Below are 23,780 nucleotides of genomic sequence, written 5' to 3'. Positions count from 1 at the left end.
TCAAAGCAATTAACTGTAAAACATGATACCAGAATTGGGCCTACCTCCTTCCCACTCTTCAGTAGCATCAAGAAGGCACAGTCTGGCAAGAAGAAAAAAATGGGGGTAGAAGTGGGACTGTATTTCACTAGTTTCTTCTTCAGTACATCTGCATGGGAAATGTCCTTTTTTCTTACCTGTTCAGTCTGGAAGAAGTCAGTGCAACTCCGTGACTGATTCTTGGTGATTATGCTAGTAAAAGTGGCTGCTTGCCAGTGTATATCTAATACCTCATGGAGTGACAATGCCCTATGTCCAATTTCAGTTTTCTTTTCTGAAAATTGTAATCCTGAAAATATCCTAAAAACAAGACAAATACTAAAATATACCTGAGTCTATAACGTAAGCTGGTTTGAAATTCAAGATGACTATGGAAAAAATAGCATTTTACATCAGGAAAGTACTTCATCTTACTGATGAGGTTTCTAGAATATTGTGCTCAACTCTGCACAACTTAGAAATATTTTGAGAGTGCTTAGAGACACCAGAGGAGTCAGAAAATGTCAGAGAGAAAAAAAAGAAGGCTAAAGAATTTGGTAAGTAATGATGACCCAAGCAGAAAGCAATAGGCTGCAGATGTCTGCAGGGTATAAACAGTGAGGATGGATAAAAATATGTAATGTAAGGCACAGAGATATTCAAGTGTAGGCTGAATGGCCAATAAAGTAGCAGAATAAAGGCTAATATACTGAAGGAAGCAAAAGGGTTATGTAAGCATTTAAAAATTAGATTTGGCAAAATGGTATGAAATATGCTGTTGGAAGAAATATAATATTGGCAGGGAATTTGTGCTAAGATCTAGTCTCAATCTCTTAAAGTATAGTCAAATGCAGAGCTCGGTTTTGGATTCCTACGTGTTGGTTTGAGTCTGCAAGTGTGGAATTTGGCCAGCTGGGGTATTGATCTATGTAGGTCTAGTTTTTGTAATCTTGTCTTTTAGAAATACAAACACTTGTGCAAAAACAGGGAAAGTGTGCGTTAACACATAACAAAATCACTCCCCTGTGTTTCTGCTATTACTGTCCCATGTTTCACTGAAGTCTTGGGTATTTTTGTGCAGAATTATATCCGTTAGACTAGGTATTATGTAGGAGTCAATGAACTGTCCAAGTTTTTATTAACTTGGCATAAGTTCTTATGTCTTTTCTGTGTTGACTGCATACAATCATTAAAAACATGGCTTGAGAAAAGAGTTTTATCTATTATTTTATGCAAGCTTGCCTTGTTTGCTTTCTCTTTTTCTGTCATTTCTTTGATACTGGTGTGGACGTAGCAGGGGAATTTCATTCAGCAACTTTAGAGTTACTTATAAAGAAGAGAAAAAAAGATAAATATTTGTGACCCTTAGCTGGGAGAAAGCTGAAGACTGAATTCCCAGCTGTTTCTGACATGGAGCTTCAGGGCAGAAAGAGAAAATGAAAATCTTTGGTCAGAGATCTTTTTTTCTGTCAGTAAACGTGGAAAATTAGAAAGAAAAAGAGCTTTTTGTATGCCTCAGCTCACCCCAAATATAGGGACAAAGGTAAATATTTTTAATTAGATACAGTATTAAAAGACACAGGAATATTCTTGGCTCTATTAGGGGACAAAAAAAACCAATAACAAACTAAGGAACGTTTGTGGATGGATTGTGTCATTGATATGTTATCCAGCCTGTGGAGGAGTCAGTTTGTTTAACATGCCAGTGAGAGCATTGAGGTCCAGTGAATACTGACATGGAGGAAAAATATAAGACTGAAGTTTTTTTGGAAGACCATATTCACAGACTGTTGGACTTTGCTGTAAACAACACTGACAACCACGTTTTTACTTCAATTTCCTAAAGAACTTGGGTACTTTTAATGTCCCTGTTTGTCACTTCAGTAATTAAACTGCATTCCTGTGCATTCAGGTAGGGCTGTGTGGTCTCTGCTGCTGAGAGATTACGCCTAGAAATTCTTCCAGCATTGAACCTTCTAGATTTTTTTCAGCATTTGGTGGTTCTACCGAGCTTCATGTTGCTAACAGAAGTGTAAAGGGCCCTTAGCAGCACAGCCAAGCAGTGAGGGATGAAGGGGCGTAAGGGAGCATAGGGTTTGCTGCAGTGGAAACTCGTGGCCAGCCTGTGCGGCAAAGGACTGTCTTGCCTGGAGAGTAGCCATTGTCCTCCAGGCAAACTCTGTTTGCAGTGCATGTTGGCTGTAGTGAAAGCTAAAGGTGAAGTTGGCTTATGAAGAAACATTAAATAAGAAACAGGTGTTGTTGGTAATAAATGTAAGATCTTGGGTAATAACCTCTGTTCTTTGAGCTGTATGGCTATAAAGCATGAGACATCGTTAGACTGAATAGCCATGCCAGTGTTCTATGACAAAATAATTGTGCATCCTACCAAACAAGATCTGAAGCTGTAAAAGTGTGGGTTGTCTAATGAGGGAGCACAGACATACAAATGCTTTGCATCTTGAGTTATTGTTCGAACCTGAGTTTTTGAGGCCTGACATGTAGCTAGGCCAGTGCCTACATGAATCAATGAACAGGTCTTACAATTTTTCTGCTGCTGATGGGATGCAATGCAGACAAGTCAGACACAGCAGGGTGGCCCAGAAGTGAACTGGAACTGGGTCTGAACTACTCTGTCACCCTTGAAAGATGGCCTGTCATACTCAGAGCTGAGGCAGCTGTGGTGGGGCTGTGTATGTGACTTTGCCGTACAGCTTCCTGAATGCTTGTGTTGTGGCTAACAAAGTTTCCCACTGTACTGGATATCAGTAGCCATCAGATCGCAGAAACTTAACTGGATAAATAAGAAGAGACTTTAAAATTGTCGTGGTTTAAGCCCAGGCCATAAATCAGAACCATGCAGTCCACTTCCCCCCCCACACACACCTTTCTTCCCTCCGCTTCTGGAGGGATGGGAAAGAGAATCAAAAGAATGCAACTCCCATGGGTTGAGATAAGAACAGCCCAGTAACTAAGGTATAACACAAATTACTACTGCTACCACCAATAATAATAATGATAAAGGAAATAACAAGGAAGAGAATACAACCGCTCACCAACCGGTACCTCACCCCCCACCCTGCAGTGATCCAGCCCTTCCAGGGACTCTCAATTCTACATCCTGGGCAAGATGTGCTGTGGTATGGAATACCTCTTTGGCTAGTTTGAGTCAGGTGTCCTGTCTCTGCTTCTTCCCGGCTTCTCCTCCCTGGCAGAGCATGAGACTCACAAAGTCCTTGGTCAGTCTAAACATCGGTGTTATCAGCTCCGTTCCCAGGCCAAAAGTCAAAAACACAGTGCTGCAACAGCTACTAAGAAGGAGAAAAACTGACTGCTACTGCTGAACCCAGGACAAAAATACATCTTGGAGTCACTTTGTTTTGACTTTTAGCTCTATTCTATTCTGAGAGCTTACCTCTTTGTACTTGGTGTTTCATAGCAGATAAAGTGTTAGGCAAAAATGCAGGAACCAGCAAGTTCTCTGTTGAAGCCTGTCTGACCAAAATGCAGGGGAAAATATCATATGCAGCAGGAGGGTGTTTATTAGTTCTATTTCAATTGGCCTAGGTTTTGGGGATATTTTGACCTTTAAAAGAAATGCAGGATTTTATTTCTGTTAAACGCAGAACAGAGATATCATTTAGCTGTATTAATAGTAACTTCTTTCATCAAAGTACAGTTTAATTAAGAGCTAATAATGCAGAATTTCAGTTAATGGTGCTTATTGAATTTAGTAAAAGACTCACAGTGACTTCAACTGGTGAGTATGGGCCTTAATATTATGGGAAGTCAGGTAAGATACTTGGGTAAAGGGATCTGCCAAAGTGTCCAAATTCATCCAAGCAATCAGTGGGAGCTTTGCTTGTCATAGAATCATAGAATAGTTAGGGTTGGAAAGGACCTTAAGATCATCTAGTTCCAACCCCTCCACCATGTGCAGGGACAACTCCCACTAAACCATGTCACCCAAGGCTCTGTCCAACCTGGCCTTGAACACTGCCAAGGATGGGGCATTCACAGCTTCCCTGGGCAACCCATTCCAGTGCCTCATCACCCTCACAGTAAAGAACTTCTTCCTTATATCCAGTCTAAACTTCCCCTGTTTAAGTTTTAACCCATTACCCCTTGTCCTTTCACTACAGTCCCTAATGAAGAGTCCCTCCCCAGTATCTTTATAGGCCCCCTTCAGATACTGGAAGGCTGCTATGAGGTCTCCACGCAGCCTTCTCTTCTCCAGGCTGAACAGCCCCAACTTTCTCAGCCTCTCTTCATACGGGAGGTGCTCCAGTCACTGATCATCCTCATGGCCTCCTCTGGACTTGTTCCAACAGTTCCATGTCCTTTTTATGTTGAGGACATCAGAACTGCACACAATGCTCCAAGTGAGGTCTCACACAAGAGCAGAGGGGCAGGATCACCTCCTTTGACCTGCTGGTCATGCTCCTTTTGATGCAGCCCAGGATGCGGCTGGGTTTCTGGGCTGTGAGCGCACACTGAAGGCGGCTCACATTCAGTTTCTCATCGACCAACACCCCCAAGTCCTTCTCTGCAGGGCTGCTCTGAATCTCTTCTCTGGCCAACCTGTAGCTGTGCCTGGGATTGCTCCGACTCAGGTATAGGATGTCCTGCACATTAAAGGGAATTGGGCTCCAAGGCATCCCTGTTTGATAATTTAAAACCACAAGTGCTACAGGTAGAATCTACCTGTCAGTAAACTACAAAAATTTTTAAGTAACTGAAGCCAGGTATTTTGTTTTGTCTCCAAGGAATTTTTGCATGCATTTTCTGGTTTAAAGTCTACCCTTTGTAAATAGGCATCCTGCTGGCATGTGGTACTTTTCAACTGTTACATCCTTTGAAGGATGTAGTAGGAAGTGTCAAAAACCATGTTTTTAATGGAAAGAATAATTTGTTTCTTGAAGCTGCTAAATCTTAATAAACAGATTGGTCCACACCAAATGGTCCAACCCCTCCCCATTTTAATTTTGTCGTACAAAGTAGCAGGAATGGTTGCCTTGAACTCGCATGGAATCTGACATTATATAAACTTGAACATATATACGGTCAGTAGTTTAGCTTTTCCATCCCTGTTTCATCAATTGTCCTCTTAGACACCTTGCTTCCACCAAACTGTAGAGCAGTGTCCTTTCCCCACGTATGCAGTTTAGGGTCTATTTATAATTTATGGTTTCTGCTCACTAAATGCTTTCCAGAAAAAGCTGAAAATTTTCTTCTTTTTCTCTTGCCCACTCTGTAGTGTCAGCTCTGATAAAAAAGTTTAGAGTCAAAGAAAATGTAAGCATTCTATTCCTTTTGTCTGAAGGATATTAAAAATATATTTTCAGATACACCTAGTATACCCAAACCAATTATTCCTTCTCCTCCACAGATTAAATGTTTATGGTAACAGATGTCAAAATACTAATCTTAGAAATCCAGAAAGAAAGTACACTAAATTTTAATGATGTTCCAAAATACATAATTTATGATGAGGGAACCATTTTTTGCTCAGAGGTAAAATAGTCTATGTAATAAAGCAATGATTCCCAGCCACTTGGGATGAACTTTTACTGAAGCTGTCTTCTGATTCTTCTTGCCATGCTGCCTCCAAACACCCCAAATTCTTGCCTGATGCCTTCCCATGCCTGATGACTGCCTTGAACGTCTCTTGAACATTTCTTGAACATCTGCCATCAGAATCTCACTGCTTCTCACTTTCGGGCCCCTACCACACTGCTGTTACAAGATTTCTTGTGGATGCCCACTTCTTCCTCATCTCTCCCCTGCCGAGGCAGTGTGTCCCCACCACTCCCTTTTCTGCTGTCAATCTCAGCAGTGCTAGGGCAAACCTGGGACTGATAATTAGGCACAGCTTGTTGAAGGACTTGGAGCATGGACGTGGTCGGGAAAGGCAAAATGATATCATCAAAAGTTCAAAGCAAAAGGACATCACATCAGTTCCAGCTCATTAAACCCCTGTATTAGGAACTCCAGTCAGAAGTTTAAGTGGCTTTATTTCTGTTTCTTCGCTGTCTTGCAGGGGTTAAATTCAAGCGGAAACGTGGTACAGGAAATTGAAGCTATGTCTGCGTAAGACCTTCTCTAAAGGGACTTCGTGTGCTTAACTTTTTGCTTTTACGTTACACTTTCTATTCATTTGCTTTACCTTTTCAGAGGGTCCTTGCCTATATTAAAGAGAAATTTTCCTCAAAGGCAAAGTAATTCCTATTTTAATGGCTCCTTTCATAAGTATTGTTAGACATGAAATAGTAAAGCAAGCATTGAGAGGTAAGATCTGCTTCCGTGAAAAAAGGCGGAGAGAAGATAGGCTTTTTGGGAAATTACAAAGCTGACCTTGCTTTTGTTTCTGATATGAAAGCATGTACTGATTTGAAGTTTAAGATATTAATGATGCAGTATTGTGAGGCTATGTCACAATTTAGTTAATCCATGTGATTGCAAGTGGAATCAACAGTGTTTTAAACTATTTTGCTTTTCAGTTGCCTAAGTTCTTTAGCAGCTTTTGAGTAGGAAAATAGTCATAAATATATTGTGACTACAGAAAGAAGTCATAGTTCATCTTAGAATTCAACAAAGCATTCTAGATTTATTTGTTTGATCATCCAAGATATTTGGGTCTGAATATTTTTATTGATGATGAAGAAATTACTACCATCTGTTTACCAGAGACAAGTGGACATGTGTGACTTCTCTGTAACAGACTATGAAATGAAATAATGTAAAGAGATGCTTGAGGACAGGAGGCAGGACAGTTTCCTGGCTAAGGAAATGGAAAGCAAGTTTGCTGATGTGAGTTTTACCCTTGGCTTTACTGCTGATTTACTTGAACAGAAGCTCTTGACAGCCCATGTCATTGATCTGTGCCTCTGTTTGTCCCATCTGTAAGGTAAGAAAAATCAAAAAGACCTGTTTTCTTTGTAAACAGAGTTTATATTTCTGAATGAAAAGTGATAAAGAGAGCTAAACATTATGATTATCAAGAAAGGAAGATGCCACCTTTACAAAGGCAGGAATTTTCAGACGTTTCCATTGCATGGCTATTCCAATGAAGGAATAATTCTCACAGTTCTTTCTGTTATATTTGTGATTTCAGAGTCCACTTTCTCCTAAATTATCAGTCAGTTGAGATCCCACTGCCAATTACAGCAGCTTACATTTGCTGAGATGTTTATTGAGAAGTGAAATAGAAATAACTTAAATGGCATGGTGCTGACTAATTGTCTGAGAATTGGGCTTATTTACAACATACGTGATTTCTTACATTCATTATAGTATGAACTTGTCAGATGGAAAGATTGAAAGAACTCTTGTTTTGCTGTCAGAATAACTTTTGTCTATTGCCTGGATTGTAACAGGGCCTTTTTCTGAGATTATTTTGGACTATTGTTGAAGAAAGGGGCTTTTCATCATATATTGAATTCTCACATTTGATTTCTGTCACAAGGAATTTGCTAAACCTAGTATGTGAGCTTAAGAAGAGTTAAAAAGTGTGTACTCCTCTGTAGCTGTAATTAGGCAGCCAGCAATTTATTTTCTTTATAGTATCAGTGGAAGGATGACATGTACTAAATAATTATCTATAAGCATATGAAGGCTTTAGTAAAGTTTTTAAAATATAATCTTCAGTATTAATGTATTTACATAACATTTCATACAGATATCCAGAGGGGCTTGTTCATAAACCAATCATAAAATACGCAGAAAATATCACCAGCTTACCTTCAGTGTATCAAGCAACATTTAGAAATGAAATTTCAGGCTTTTTGTCCCCCTACTTTTCTCTGCTTCTGTCTTTATGATAGAAACTCACAGTAATAGGCCCTGCCATCTGCTTCTGTATATTTTGCATGAGTTTTAACATTTTGTTTTTAGAACCTGAATGATGAGTAAAATGTCAAGTCACCCAGAGAATAATCATAGGCATGACAACTCAAATGTTATCTCAGCTTGTCTGTACAAAAACTGGTTCACAGCAGGCCTGTCCTCTCGCTCTGTGCAGATTGAGCAGGTACACTGTTGATATTAGCCGATAGGTTTTCACATACCAGCCACCACACACTTTACCAGAAGATCTCCTGTTGATTTTAATGAAAGTAATGTGCCCAAAAAAACCAGTGGCATCACTTTCAAAATTTGTTCTATAGAAGGTGAACTTCAGATTTCATTTAGAGTTTTGTGTTATTTAGGTGTAATTTGGAGTGTTGTCTTGTGACTGCTGGTTTAAATAAAATGCAGCCACCAGGCATGCCATTGAGGCAATAAGGAGGTAACTATACTAGCTTACTAAAATCCCAGCAAAGAAATAAACTCTCATTTTGCATTATGGACTTTTTGCAACCCTTTCCCCACCTTCCATTTGAAAGCCTGGGTTGGCAACTCTCTGGTCAGCCCTGTAGCTGCCGTGTGCTGGGGAGGTGCAGTGATGATAGTCTTCCAGGTTGTGTTTCTCTTGATTTTCCATCATGCTGAAACTAGACTGGAGCTGACAAGCTGAGAATGTGTTAGGTACAGGAGAAGGCCTTCAGCTCAAAAAATGCTCACACTTCTTAACTTAATTAGGAGGGCAAGAACCATGCAGCCCATTCATGCCACGTTGCTGTCAAGCTGCTCTCATGATCCCTTCCAATTGACAATATCTACGGTTAACATAAGTGTATAGGCATATTATTTGCTTCCTACATTTTTAATTGTGCAAAGATAAAATATTACTTAATCAAATAGGTTCCCAGCAGCTCAAGGATGGTTTTCATAATCTTCTGTGGATTTCATACCTTTCATTAGAATAAGAAGTCTCCTGAGTGATCTTTGCACTCTCAGCCTGTACAAAAGCCCACATTACAGTGTTGCAAGATTTTTCTCTTAATATTTCCTTCAGAAGTCTCAGGCTTGTTTTCAATTATCTCCATTCTGTGCTTCATTTCAGTCATTCCTTTAGAAAGTCCCTTGTTCATAGGACATTTTTCAGGCTTTCCAGTGAAAGATGATCTTTATGTTACCAGTACTGTGCTTTGAACTGCTTGTACTCTTGTTGCTGGAGCTACAGTGAAGAAGATGACAGTGGGAAAGACAAGTTACTTCCAGATCTGAGATGACTTTAAGAAATAGGAGGCAGAAAAATGATGGTTCTTTCACAGATTTAGTTTTGTGATTAATATATATTTAATGAATATGCTTAGGCATAGCATTCTGGTTCACTGAAATAGTGAACAAGTCAAGTACTACTGATGGCTCAGAATTGAAACCACTCATGTTTTATCAGCAAAACTCAAATTTGCAGTCCCCCAGGATAGGGACAAATGACTGTCCCATTGCTTCAGATCAGCTCCCTCAAGCACCAGCTTCCCCAAGCCAGCCCAAGCTACAAGCTTAGTGAGCTCGCTGAGGCCTCAGATACGTGTTAGCAAAGGGACAAAGAGCAGCTGTATTCCTGTGTTGGTCAGTGCTGCAGTCTCCCATTGGGGCCAGGTGAAAATGCTCAGCTCTGGAAAAGGAGTGGTGGGAAAGGCAAGCACGGAACTGGGACGTATGCACCAGCTGTGGTGTGTGGCCACCTCTTACTGGGAATGGAAGCACTGCTGGGCCTGCTGCCTTGGGCTTTTCTTGAGTTTCGTGCACAGGGGATCCCCTGGTATGGTCACCCTTTGCCTCATTTGGTCACCATCATGTTGTAGGTATGAGGAAACAGGCAGATGGAGATTGTACTTTTATTACATCTGATACAGATGAGCCCTGGTAAAGACCTCAAGAAGAGCTCATGTGCCCAGAAGTTTCGCTGATAAGGTGGATATTGCCTCTATCTGTAAAATGGGTTATTTTAAAGAACTGTAACTTGACTATACTATGCCTCAATCTAAAGCTGGGCTTGACTTCCACGCTAACATTTTGTTTTCATTGGCATTCCAGTTAAAAAAAAAAAAAAAAAAAAATTGTTGACAAATTACTCATATAATGAAATATCCAAAGAAACTCTTAATTAAATTGCTGTCTCATATTTTTCAGAACACCAAATTGTCATTGAATTTCAGGGTTGGGGAGCCTTCTAGACCTTTAAACCTCTGAAAATCTCCAGTGACTTTTTGTGCTTTTAAATACATTCCACTTTCTTAACATGCTTAGTTAATCATTTCTGACAATAATAATACTTTTAATCACTTCTTGTACAGTGATCACTGTACTATAATGTATGTTGACTTTGAAAACTTTGGTGTATAATTATTTCCTTTTCTTTCAAAGGTACTGCATAAGTATCTGCACAAGTGTGTCTTTTTGCTGTAGCTGGCCATGCACTTCTGATGTGCTGTGTTCAGTGTCACAAATCTCCAGAGTCCAATGTGCTCATAAATTACCAACCGTCAAGTGCTCAGCTGAAGGCAGGTTGTCTGGAGGAAGGTGCGCTCCAAGTCTCATTTTAGAGGATGCTTTTTGCGCCTCCATTTTGTTTCTGCTTTGCAAAGTTTATTTTGCATTGGAGAGCTAGGTTTCTTTGTTACACCTGGAAAACTGAACAGCATAAGGGTTTAAGAGTTTAGGAGGTAACTCTTGGAAGCAATATGTAAATCTTGGGAGTAACAAATCAAGAAGAGTGTATTGAGATCAGAGTTTTCTGACTCTTGAGTTTGATGAATAATAGCTTTCCCCTTTCTTCCTGCATGCATGTTTGTAGTAATCTGGTGCAAGTATATGTATGCTGACAGGCAGTGTGCAAATGTGTGAGAAATGACTCAGAATTTGGGGAAATTTAGGATTAAGTTCTTTGATATGGAATAGGCTTCATCTAGCTTTCTGGATATTTTAAATTTTTTTTTTTGAAACATAACTAAAATGTTATGTATGTACTTGACCTGAAATAAAAAAATAAAATTGTAGGTCATCCTAGCTGTTCATCCTAGTGAATGGAGCAGCAGCTGGGGGCACAAGAGATCTGAATTTCATTCCTGGCTGTAACCCAGGTTTACTGAGTCATCAGTGGAAGATCTTTTATCTGGAGTGTGCTTTTGTTTTCCCATTTCATGATTGAGAGAGTAAAACAATATTTAATAGCTGGTCACCTTTATGAGGAAAACAATGGAGTTTGCATGTGGTTTTTAATCTTTAAACGGCAATGAAAGTATCTGTTACTACTTTATCATATATGATGAACTGTTTCAAAATAGATAAAGCAATTGAAAAGACATTTACCTGTAAAAGTATCTATATTGTTACATTAAATTTGTGCCAGGTGTGTTTCCTACACGTGTGTTTATATGGTGGGTTGTTGTTTTTTGGTTTGGTTTTTTTCAGGCCCTGCTTGACACTCAGAATCTTTTGAGAGCTCAGATTACAAATTTTACTTTCAACCTGGGATTTTCAGGGAAATTTTATCACACAGGTAAGACTGAAATACTAAAATAGCTTTTGTTTTGATGGTGTTTTTTGTAGTATGAGGAAAGTAGAGTTTAAGGGTCTGAGTAGAGAAGCGTTTCCTTAAATAGATGTATGTGTATATATGAGACAAAAAGTGATGGTGTATTGGGAAAAAAAAAAAAAAGGGCATCTGGGCATGACGTGTGGTATGGAATAAGGGGTGGATACTGTCCTCTGTTCAGCTGTAACAGTTAACAACAGATCTGACCAGAGTGTGTCTGATCGTATTTGTGATAAGCATTCATTGTTTTGGATTAATACTCGTCACATTTGATTTCTTTGCTCTCAGAGTTGTTGCGCTTGGTCTCAGACCTTCAGCGTGTCATACCTTGCTTGCAGCCAGTATTTGCTGGTTTAGTGTTTACTGGCTTTGGGGCCTGAGATAAAGTTTTTGTTTTGCTGTACTTTATGACTTGTAATACAATAGAATCGCTGATCATGAAACTGGTCTGGCATGCTTTCTCAGTGTGGTCGTCACCTCTATATTTTGGGAGGCATATAATGGGAATTTTTAGCAACTGCATATCTTTTTTTTTTTTCCTCCTTGAGGGGTCAACCTATGGAGGAGACATTCCCTCACACCCTCTGCTCCCCTACCAGGCTATTTACAGCAGCATTTGAGAATTCTAAAGGTTTTGGATATCCTGTGGATACCCTTGAAACCTGCCTGCTGCTTTTGCTGGGAATCAGCATGTTGTCACAAATATAGCATGTGTTTTACCCACGGCCGTACCACCTTGAGAACGCTCTGTTTCATCTGATCTCAAAAGTTAAGCAGGGTCGGGCTTGGGTTTTGTCTAAGATTAGAAGACTATATGAGAGGACCACTGAGAGATTTTTCCAAAGACTGGACAGTCATGAGTGGCAGGGTGTGTGGGATCGTATGGGCAAGTATCTAGGCCATTGGGCCCCTCCAGTGCTTTGGAATTTCATCCCTGAACAGTGTGAAATCCAGAAAAATTAGCAGAATGGTTAGACAAGGTGTGCTGTTTTCCTGGCAATACCAGAGATGGACAACTTACAGCAATGTGCTGGGGCTTGGCCTGCTCCTACAGAGCATCTCTGGAAAAGAGGGGGAAGAAGAGGGAGGAGTGAGCGAGCAGCTATGTGGTTCTGAGTTTCCAGCTGGGTTTAAACCACTTCAGAGATATTATCTTTTTTTTCTTTTTCTTTTGCAGGGACTGAGGAGGAAGATGAAGGTGATGACCTGCTGTTGAGATCTGCGGATGAGTTTTGGTGGTTTCCTCATATGTGGAGTCACATGCAGCCTCACCTCTTCCACAATGAGTCGTCACTGGTGGAGCAGATGATCCTCAACAAAAAATTTGCCTTAGTGAGTTGTGGTTTTACATTTTATATTGAATTCAGGTATTCAGAAAACATTCCTGTTTTGTTAGAAAAATTAATCTTTCTAGAATTTGTTTTAATCTCAGTGAATCAAAAAATATTATGATAGAATGCTTTTTTTAGTCTGTTTTGTGCTATGAAAATTCTGTTTCTCTACAGTCTGGATTTCTTTCTCAAGTAAAGTTTAGAGGGTTTTGTTATTACTTTATGAAAAATTTTGAATGGAAACATTCTTTCAGAATGAAGAATTAATATGGTCGCATCTTGGAAAGTCAGTATAGACAAAAATTTAATTTTATTATTTTTCTAAAATAAGCCATTGTTTAGATTAGAAAATAACCACTTTTCTGAAAGAATAAACACTCCATCAAAACATGTCAAATGACTTTATGGAAACACTGCATGTTAGGATTAACATGCCATGTTATGACACATGTGCTGTATTTTCAAAGATGCTCTTCTGTGGTGATACAGGATAAGATCTTATATATTCCCTTTGGATCAGCTTTATAAAAACCTGTTTTGAAAAGCATTGCCTTTACTAATAATTTATTCACAGAAAAAAAAAGTATCAGTGAGAATATAAGAATAAGTAAAACCATACCTTTGGGTCTGAGGATACTAGAGAAACAGACTTACCTTTTCTTTACAGTTAATTTAAATAAATTACATGTGGGTAAAACACATGCTGTATTCGTGACAATATGCTGATTCCCAGGAAAAGCAGCAGGCAGGTTTCAAGGGTATCCAAAGGGTATCCAAAGGGTATCCAAAAAAACAAAAAAAATGTTTTTTCATGCATTAAAACCAAACCAGACTGCCATACACAATACTGCATATTATTTGCCTGAGGAAATTGTCATATGTAAAGACATTAAGAAGTAGTGTATCATAATATCTCAGCAGACATAACTTGTTTGCTGAAATACATCTACTATTCCATCTCGCTAATTTGGCTTTTCACTTTTCAAAATGCACTGGTTGCTCTTCAGATGACAGGTCATGACTTTGTTCCTTGAAAGAGCAAGGGGATTTGAAATACCAGAACAAAATAAAGTGTGCTTATAGTCACGTGTCAGTTAGTGTAGGGTGAAGGCATAGACATAGAAAATCAAGCACTTAAAATTTGTATTTAAAAACTTTGCTTTAAGTAAGATGTATGTTTTCTTTCAACCGAAGAGTACTGTAAACTGTAGTTGTACTGAGTACAGGCCAGCTCAATTTTAATGTTATCTTTAAAGAGAGTATTTCAGTAGAAGTTATAAAAATTTAATAATTCTGTGTCCAAAATTCCCTTTTGTCTATGATTCTGTGTACCGTTGCAAGCTCCACTGGAAATTCAGTTATTTCTTGTAGTTCTAGTGTGACCTAAGACATCTTCTGGCATTAGTCTACAGTATGTAAGCATTAAAGTATATGATTAGGATAATTCATATTCAGCCGTGTTGTAGGTAATGTCATAATTTTTTTTTCTTCACCACTCTCAATGTTCTTAATACTTACAGATACATTAAATGCTTTTCATGCCTGAAGCTATGTATAGACATATAGACATGAAGCTATTCATTATGTTTTATTTGCTTAAAGCATTTAAATTAATAACAAAGATAAGTATTATGCTTTTTGAAAGAGGCTAAAACTGTGCATGCCTCATGCATTATCAGACTGAATGTGTATGAAATGCTTAACTTGGGAATAACAGTCACTAAGGAATAACAGAGACACTAATACATTCAAGATGATAGGCTCATAATTAATGGAAGATTTTAATTGCATATTTATTACTGCATATTGTAAAATGTGAGGGAAAACCCCTTAAAAAACAGATTTGTTCCTAGCTAAATGAAGAAGATTAAATGGGACATTAGAAAACACGATTTCTTACATGTTCTATAAAGATTTTTCTTTCTAATGTTTATGCATGCTTAAGGGAAGTAGAAAAGATAAGAGAAAGAACTGAGACAAACTGTGGTGGAATAAAGTAGTGTAAAGCTGTGTAACTGATGGCGTATCCATTCTTTATCTCCACATGCAGTAAAACCAGTAGGCCAGATCTTACTCCTTCCTACTTTGACAGATTACACATAGTGTGCCCCAGCTGTAAACCAGCAGATGATGCATTCCTTGGGTGCAGCAGGGTCACTGGTGGGTGTTGAGATACAGAAAAGTTAGTGTTCTCAACTGTGATTAAACCATATCTGTCTGTTGGACACACCATTACACTAGGTTCCAAGTAGCCCTTTAATGAGGAAAAAGTAGCCTTCTTCCCTTGCAGGTTTCACATCTTTAAAGTCTGACTTCCCGTGTTACTCCAGAGCAGAAGCAAATGTTGCTTTGTGAGTTTGTTTTGTTTTGAGCTGTTAGTAAAGTTGTCATATTTAAATTATAACAGATATGACTGATATTGTATCCTGACTATCTAAGCTTTTTAAGTCCTGTGCATTAGGTTCCCTGCAGTAGTCCTTCTCCAGAAAAAGTGAAGAAAGGTGATTTTACTAAAGGTCACACACCCATTTTTCTTTGAGATAAGGCTTAGAGTTTTTCATATTCCTTAGTGACTAGTTTATACAAAGGAATAGACCCGAGTATCAACCAACTCTTACCTTTGTGCACAAAGAAAGTATGATTAGAAAACATGGTGAAGATGACCATACAAATACAATCAATATAAAAAACTCTTAAACAGAATTCGGAGATCGTGCAAAGGCAGTTTTCCTAAATCATTGCAACGGAACATCTTATGGGCAGTGTATTCTGCAAATCACACTATCAAAGAAATATCTTCTATATACTGTTCTTTTGAAAAGCAACCTGAAAGAAAGGAGAAAAGGTGTCGAAATTCATTAGAGTATATTGGAAACCAGAGACTGGAAAGAAAATATACTGAATGTCAAGAAAATGCAATACTAGCAAGGTCAGTATGTAAACAAGATAGATGCAGGAGTCTGAAAAATAGTGTACTACGAAAGGGATTGCCTGCCTACACCATTTGCCTGTTATCCTCAGAATTTTACAAGTGGTTATCTTTTCTCCTTTTTAAAAATGGCATTAACATGGATAAGCTGGTTTTGAATATGGTTTTATGTTTTGAGTGGACTAGAGAGGAAATGCAGTGACTTTCTATGAAATTAAGCTAACAATCCAAGTAACTGCATAATGGAAATCCCACTTTTGTAAGTGTAACTGCCAAATGCCACCTGTTGAGTTGAATATGTGCCAGTAATTTTCTCTCTGAATTCTTCTTAGTTTGTGAGTAAATTCCGTGCAAGAACTTGAAGGAGTGATGCTTTCTGTTTAATATAGATTGAGGAAATCAACATAAAATACATCTATATCACTTTTCTCTACATACTCAAAAATATTTGTTAAAAAGGCTTTTGTATTAAAATCCTGTGTTTCATCTTACCATGCTGCCTTCCATCTCCCTTACATAGCAGCATATTTTGATATCACCGTTATTTGCATTTCAGACCTTGACCTCTCACAAACAAAGGATTCAAGAAATGCTATAACATGAAGTTCCTTAATTTTTTTAAATCAGTGATTGTTCTGCTATGTTTTAGGAACATGGTATTCCAACTGATTTGGGCTATGCAGTGGCTCCACACCATTCTGGAGTCTACCCAGTACATGTTCAACTCTATGATGCCTGGAAAAAGGTCTGGAATATCAGAGTTACCAGCACAGAAGAATACCCACACCTGAAGCCTGCACGGTATAGGCGAGGCTTCATCCACAGAAATATCATGGTGAGTTGTATTTATGATGTTCATATTACCACCACTCTACCATTTTATGAAGAGCTTGTTTCTAAGTGGACAAGCACAGTATCCTGAAAGATCATATCATTAGAGGCGCATATTGCTATGCATAAGTACCAAGATATATTTGACAGTATCTTGTTGATTAAAATCAGTCTGTTGCTGATGATGTTACTACTGATGAGGTGGCCTCCAGGCATCCTGCTGTTAACAGTAAACAGGCTGCTAACTGTTTTAGTCTTACTGTTAATACATGTTCAGACATCTCGAGGAAATAGTCAACTTTCCATCTTTTAACAAAATACTATGGGTTGGATTTCTAGCAGGTTTTAAGTTTTCATAGTACCATTAACTGCAAAAGAGTTTTACAAGTTTGTGTCTTCTGAGAACCTTGATTTTGGTGCAGAAATATTTTTTTCTTGCATTGAACATTGCGCAGTTGTCCTTGTTTTGCTTCCTGCCATGCTGAAATATGGACTGTGCTTTGCAATGCGGCTTAACCTCACAGCTGTCCTTTCGGCCCAGATGTTCAGTCTGGATGCGGGACAAACACTAACAGGGCTGAAGGAAAGCAGGCACACATGCACCACACCCTGCTCCAGGCTATGGAACTGCTTTGCTGAGGTAGCCACAAGTCGTCCTTCATTGACAGCAACATTTGCCAAAAGGGGTTGTGCACAAGTGGAAGGTGTTACACCATACCATCTGGTCACCGGGGCATAGGCTATTTCTGATTCACATATTGTCATTCTTGTCTGAGAAGTGTTTCAAAACAGCTTTCCAAAATACTGGATGGCATGTTCTTGAGTAACTTTCTTTTGGAGTCTGCAGGAAAGCGGTGAATAGGAAAGATCCTAGCGTGTGTACTGTGTTACACCTCTGCCTGCACCAAGCAGTTTTGGAGGGTCAAGTATCTTAGCGCAAGACTGCCACTTGAATTATAACAGAATTGTGGTCTTGTTCTCAAGTTACCAGGGATACCTCTTTTCTAAGCAAAACAATAATATTTAATTTTTGGATGAAGCAAACTAACATGACCTCCAGACAGCCAGGAAAAGAATCGACACCATACAGATTTGAGCTACAGCAATAGCTGCATATAAAACAGTGGGTTTGTAGATATGCTCAGAGTTGTGAAGCATTTGAAGACAACTGATGGACTCAGAATGCCCCAAAATATCTTTCATAAATTTTTGTAAAAACATGTAATTTGAAGACTCATAATGAGATTTAACACAGGGACACTAGGGCAAAAAAATCAATTTCTAAGCACAGCCGTATAAAACCACCTGGTTTGGGAGTCTGAAGCTTCCAGTTCTCCAGGGCAAATACATTAATATTTTACATCTTCAGGCTTATAGTGATGAATATATTCAGTATAAATTCAGTAAAATTGTTGTGTAAGATTTCCCAGAGCATTTCACATTCAGTACAGCTTCATTCTCTGCCTCTGTGAAGAATTGTTCTCATCCTTCATCTGTGAAATCCAAGGGTTTTAAAGTATTTGCAAGTTTATAGCAAACATACAAATTCCATCCATTTTGTAACAATGCAGAATTCATGATCTATGGTCACAGTATACTGTACATCACAAAAAAGATGTTGAGAAGTTAAACTACAAGAAATAAAAGAGTATCTACAAACCACAGTCTATGTCAAGTAAGGGATTTTTATACTTTAAAAAATTAAGCTATAATATAATGAATGTCTTAAATTGGACTAGAATGTTTGAGACCAATCCCAGTTTGATAATTGTACATGAACAGCAATACTTAGCTGTTGATTTTCTATGAAAAATAGACATAATTGAAATAGTTTTCAGCAAATTATTTTCTGAAGTTGATAGAAAATATTTTTAAGTTCTGCTAGAAAACCTAACTGCATTTATCAGCTCTTCCTATTGAAAAGACTTGTTCTTTGCATGCTTTTAAAAATATTTTAGTTTATGCTACTTTATATTGCAACTGTCCATACAAAACTTAGCACAGCTGAATGAGAAGCACATTTATTATGTGAGCATTACCTGCAAAATTTATCATGTGTCACTGTAGAATTATTATTGGTGGTGATGCCAAAGCAAAAAAAAATAAAAAAAACAAACCAAAAAAAGCCCACCAAACCCCAACAACAAAACGCCAATACAATATGGACTGATAATAGTTCAGATTATGTTTCAAATTATTTTAAGATTTTTGAAATCTTTGATGACCAGACTTCAAATACTTGGGTTTAGGAGCAAGTGTTACAGACAAAATAGCTTTAGGAGGTTGCTGAATTGCGACTTACTAATTGATCTCCAGTTTCAAACAAAATGTGATGAATTTTTGGACATTATGATTTCACTGATAATAAAAATATTTTTTCTTTCAGTAGGTGCTATTTATTGATCTGCCAGTGTATTCAACTAGATCATGATCAACTTCTGGCAAAGCTGTGATGACAAATCTACCCAACAGTTATCACAAAGGAACAATTTCAGTTATGTGTTGCTTACATGGCATTTATTATCTTATTAAAAGTATAAATATTTTTGTTTTATGACTTCACCTTGACTCCCCACCCCTCCATCCTCACCCTCCTCCCCACTCCCTAAATTCAGGTGCTTCCTAGGCAAACCTGTGGCTTATTCACCCACACAATTTTCTATAAAGAGTATCCTGGAGGCCCAAAGGAACTAGACAAAAGTATTCAAGGAGGAGAGTTGTTCTTCACAGTGGTTCTCAATCCAGTAAGTACAGTGTAATTTTTGAAATGTTTTTAAAAAAATAATGAAAGGAGAAATTACTGAATGCTTCAAGGCTAATCTGCTGGGTCTCCCAAATAGTAATGATTTGTTGCAGGGACCTCTTCTGCTTTTTCAGTTAATTAACTTCAGGTCTAATTTTATATGTAATCTATCAGTTATACAAGGATGATTTCTACTTTTCTTTACTTTTTTTGTCAGTAATGCAGTAGTAGCAGCAGCCTTTCATGTTGCTCTCTACTTTTGAATAAAATAAGAACCCTGAGATAAGAATTCAGGTGTTAAGGACTGACATTGCTATGAGATGAGAACCTCAGGTGAAGTCTGTTTTCCTTTTCTGCCAAATTGATATTCAGAAATGTTGGGAACACTCATTTGCGAAAGTTGCAAGCAAGTAGTGCCTGTTGTTAATTGTTTTGAGAATTTCAAGTGCTGATTCAGAATAGTTTCAAAAAAAGGATGCAAATAAATGGACCACACAATTAATATATCTGATTAACCTTTCATTTGTCTTTAATAGAAGAATAAACAACAAACAAAGCTATGAAACTACAGAATTACTGATAGAAGAGAACAGAATAGTACTCCAAAATGGCACAGGATTAGGTCCGTGGCATCAAAACTGTCCTTTAAGACAGGCTTTTAGGGGATGTTTTCATCTGAAGTCCAAATGAAACACATAAATAAATTTACCCATTTTATACAAATGTAATCACTAGGATTCCAAATCACTAGGAATACAAAAGGCAACAAAAAATATTTCCACTGAAATCCTTTGGAATAATATCTTAAATATTTTTGTGCCCTTTTTTAATCTTTCATAATTTAATGGAAGTCCAAAGGAAAAAAGCTTCTGTCAGCTACTTCAGCATTTTATGTGCAGGTCTATTTTTCCAGCATCAGCTTCTTTCAGACTATAGTTTTGGTTTTTTGAGAGCAGTTACTGTGGTTTGTTTGCCTTTTTCATGTTCACATAGCAAAATTAGGAAATAAAACTTCCCTTCCTCAGCAAACGTTGTCTCCCTTCTAGAGGATGTCAGTAGTCCCCATCCGAAGTTCAGTGATAGATACCAATTCAGGCACAGAATGTTAACAGAGGGGAGACCTGGAAAATTCCTTGAATGGAGGGTATTGGTACCATAACAGTTTTGGCAATATATGGATTTTAACTAACAGCTTAACAAATGACACTTTAGAGGAAAACATAGAGTAACGTTTTGAGTCAATACCAACTGTATTCTGTACTGAAACACGGCCGCAACTTAGCCAAAAACTATTTTACCATTTTACAACAGTAGGGAGAAAGCAAAATCTAATATGGTTGGTCAAGGCATAAGCCTTTCATATTGAAAGAATTTGGGGGGGAGGGAAAGACAAGATAAGCAGTGAAACAATCATAGTTATTGGTTAATAAGTTTGATCGTGCCTGCCTAACATCTTTGAATGTGAGTGCAGTAATGTATTTTTATATATTACAATTAGGTCTTTGATTTGTGCGTTGCAGTGTAGATTGTATGATCACCTAATTCTGAGAACTGTGATATCCCAAAAACACTGCAGGCTAAATGAATAGAAGTTAAATGCACTGTTTTCTAAAAACAACTGTAAATGAATATGAGGCAAATATTTCCGAAGACAAATTGTTGTAATCCTTTTAAGGAATGCCTTTGAAAAGATGATGTATCTGGTTTTAATATCCGCTTATAAACAGGTTCTAAAGTTCTAAGCATCAGCCTGGCATGTAACCAATTTCAAGATTAGGGTTTGCATCTTTGTGGGGTGTTTTTAAGTGTTACATACGTATTTATACCATTATATGAAAATCAGGATTGGGCAAAGATTTATGCATTAAAATGAAAAATGAAGTAGCTTTAGGAATTTATCTAATTATAAAGTAGCATTTTTGGATTTGATAAGCTTTTCTGTGTTTTCCTTAAAATAGCTGGGATATCTTAATATGAAACATACAGCTTTTCAGAGGATGCAAAAATTACGTTATGAGGCAATTCCTAAACATTATTTTTCATTGATCCAAAACTAAGAAGAAGAAACATTACCTAGGAATGATTACAATGTCAGCTAAGTAATATTCTCAACTATAAGTTTATAGATATTTAGTTTCCCAAAATGGATAATACATAGGTATATCGATGTCCCTTGTTCTTTAAGGCATTGACACACTGTGGAAAGAATAGAGTTGAAAATAATGCAAAGAGTTGTATAATAAAGTTGTGGAAATCCATGGTACAGTTTCATCTAGAATGCTCCCTAGACTCAATCTTACATGCAAAACTGAAAGCAGTTGACTGAAGAGGACTATGAAGGACTTGGAAAGACTCCAATTTGAAGAGAAATCAAAATGATCAAGATTGATTATATTTGAAAAGAGATGAAAAATGGAAACAGCTTTGAAATTGCATTAAGAACCTAGACAGTAAATTCTGGTTAGCTGTCTCAAAACAGAAAACCAGAGGATAGCCAGTTAAATGAGGATGAGCATTTTACTTTCAAGGTAATGTTTTTGACACCAAAAACTTATGAAAATTTGAAATATAGAATTGAATTTGGTTGGATTTTCTTGCCTGTGGTAGTTGATAAGACATGGATTCCGTATAAACTTATGCTTTATTTGACCCTTGAAAGCAGGGAAGACTTTCATAGGGGATTTTTTCACACCTCTCCCAGCAGTAGAGTATCCTGTACTATTTTCTTACGTATCTCTGATGCCATCTGCTTCTGTATGCAGCGTGCTGCGCTAGATAAACAGGCTAAACACAGGACAGGTCTACTACTTTTCTTTTAATGTGGAAAACTTACTATTTTTCTAAGTGTAAAGTTTCAATAATAAAATTAGTGAAGCAGATCAACAATATGAAATGGAATATCTCTCATCTGCTGTCTACCAGTTCTTTAGATTTTATTCCTAAAGTTTATTCAAATTTGTTAATCGGTGTGATTTAGTTTTCAAATGATGAAATCGAAGGTATATTTTGATTCTAAAATCCAAGTAATCTAGTATACCAAATTTTTCTTCATACAAGACTGTAATTTGAGAGATGTGGTCTAAAACAATGTTGTATGTTGCTTCTTTTCCAGTAGCATCAGTTAAGGTGTCTCAGTTTAACTTTGTAGAAGACACACATAACCCAGTCCTAAAATATGCTTTGAACTATTGAAGATACAGATCGGGAGCTTTGCTATCTTACAAGGTCAATGTATAAAGGAAAGCGACAGTTCATGAAAACATTCTATAGTTTTTCTGCCCCCAAAAAAACCAAATAGAACAGAATACAGTAATTGCATTTCACACACTTCTTTACAAAGAACTATGTGCCTACAGATCTAAAGAAAAGGGAAAATGCCCTGTGAAGAGGAGTTTGGTGAAAGCCTTTAAATGGTTGACAGCCCAACAATGACAGCCCAACAGCTGTGTGTTCTCCATATGATTACAGCAGTACTGATTGAGAGGGAAGACTGTTAACATTTCAGGCCCTGTGTCTGATTGATCTTAAAATAATTGTAATCCTTGTATGCATTTAGTCATAAGTAGTATTTTCCTCTAATTTTTACCTCTCCCAAGTTACAATGAGTAGAGCTGCTATTAAGCTAATTGATTTGCAGCAAGGGGGGGCAATTATCTTCTGTAGCACTAAAAATTAGAGGATTTACATGAGCATCAGCAGGACTTAACTGTATCTTTATGTGACCCTGAATAAGATGAATAGTCAGTGCTAGTACAAATCAGCAAGCTTGGTCCACCTCATGGGTGAGTGAGAAAGGCAACAATTTTATAGAATCATAGAATGGTTAGGGTTGGAAAGGACTCTAAGATCATCAAGTTCCACCCCCTCTGCCATGGGCAGGGACACCTTCCACTAGACCGTGTTGCCCAAGGTTCTGTCCAGCGTGGCCTTGCACACTTGCCAGGGATGGAGTAACCTGTTCCAGTACCTTACCACCCTCACAGTAAAGAACTTCTTCCATATATCCAACTTGAACTTCCCCTGTTTAAGTTTGAACCCGTTACCCCTTGTCCTATCGCTACAGTCCCTGATGAAGAGTCCCTCTCGGGCATCCTTGTAGGCCCCCTTCAGATACTGGAAGGCTGCTATGAGGTCTCCACGCAGCCTTCTCTTCTCCAGGCTGAACAGCCCCAACTTTCTCAGCTTGTCTTGATACGGGAGATGCTTCAGCCCTCTGTCATCTCGTCCTTGTCCACTCATGCCCATTTTGGGAACTCTTGAGAATTCCAGCAATAGTTTAGGGAATTACTGTGAATTGGGGCAGGGGAGGAATTCTGTTTTGCCTAGCATTTTTGTTGACTGCAAAATACAAGTATTCCTTGCCTTCCTAGCTGTTCAACAAAAATCACTCAGACAGAGTCTGCTATTTTGTGGGTGGAATTGACAAAATACAAAAAAAACCCTAAATAAGCAGGCAGCAGGGAAAGGCTGTGGAACAGACAGGATTACCTGTCTCATTAGAGC

At 38.0% G+C, this 23,780-nt stretch overlaps 1 protein-coding gene across 1 annotated transcript in view; it reads left to right on the top strand.

Annotated features, from left to right (window-relative positions):
- The window catches only part of LOC308218587 (bifunctional heparan sulfate N-deacetylase/N-sulfotransferase 3), a gene marked incomplete at both ends in the record, with an annotated part of 52,171 nt that overhangs the window by 6,934 nt on the left and 21,457 nt on the right, over positions 1-23,780 (top strand). The window contains 4 exons of the mRNA XM_080612838.1: positions 11,320-11,407; positions 12,621-12,775; positions 16,353-16,538; positions 19,150-19,278. Of these exons, the coding sequence (XP_080468964.1) occupies positions 11,320-11,407; positions 12,621-12,775; positions 16,353-16,538; positions 19,150-19,278 (558 nt within the window). The remainder of the gene's footprint in view (positions 1-11,319; positions 11,408-12,620; positions 12,776-16,352; positions 16,539-19,149; positions 19,279-23,780) is intronic.

This window comes from Psittacula echo (assembly GCF_963264785.1).
Source record: "Psittacula echo genome assembly, chromosome: 1".
Taxonomy (NCBI): Eukaryota; Metazoa; Chordata; class Aves; order Psittaciformes; family Psittacidae; genus Psittacula; species Psittacula echo.
This window is presented reverse-complemented; position numbering and strand designations above follow the sequence as displayed.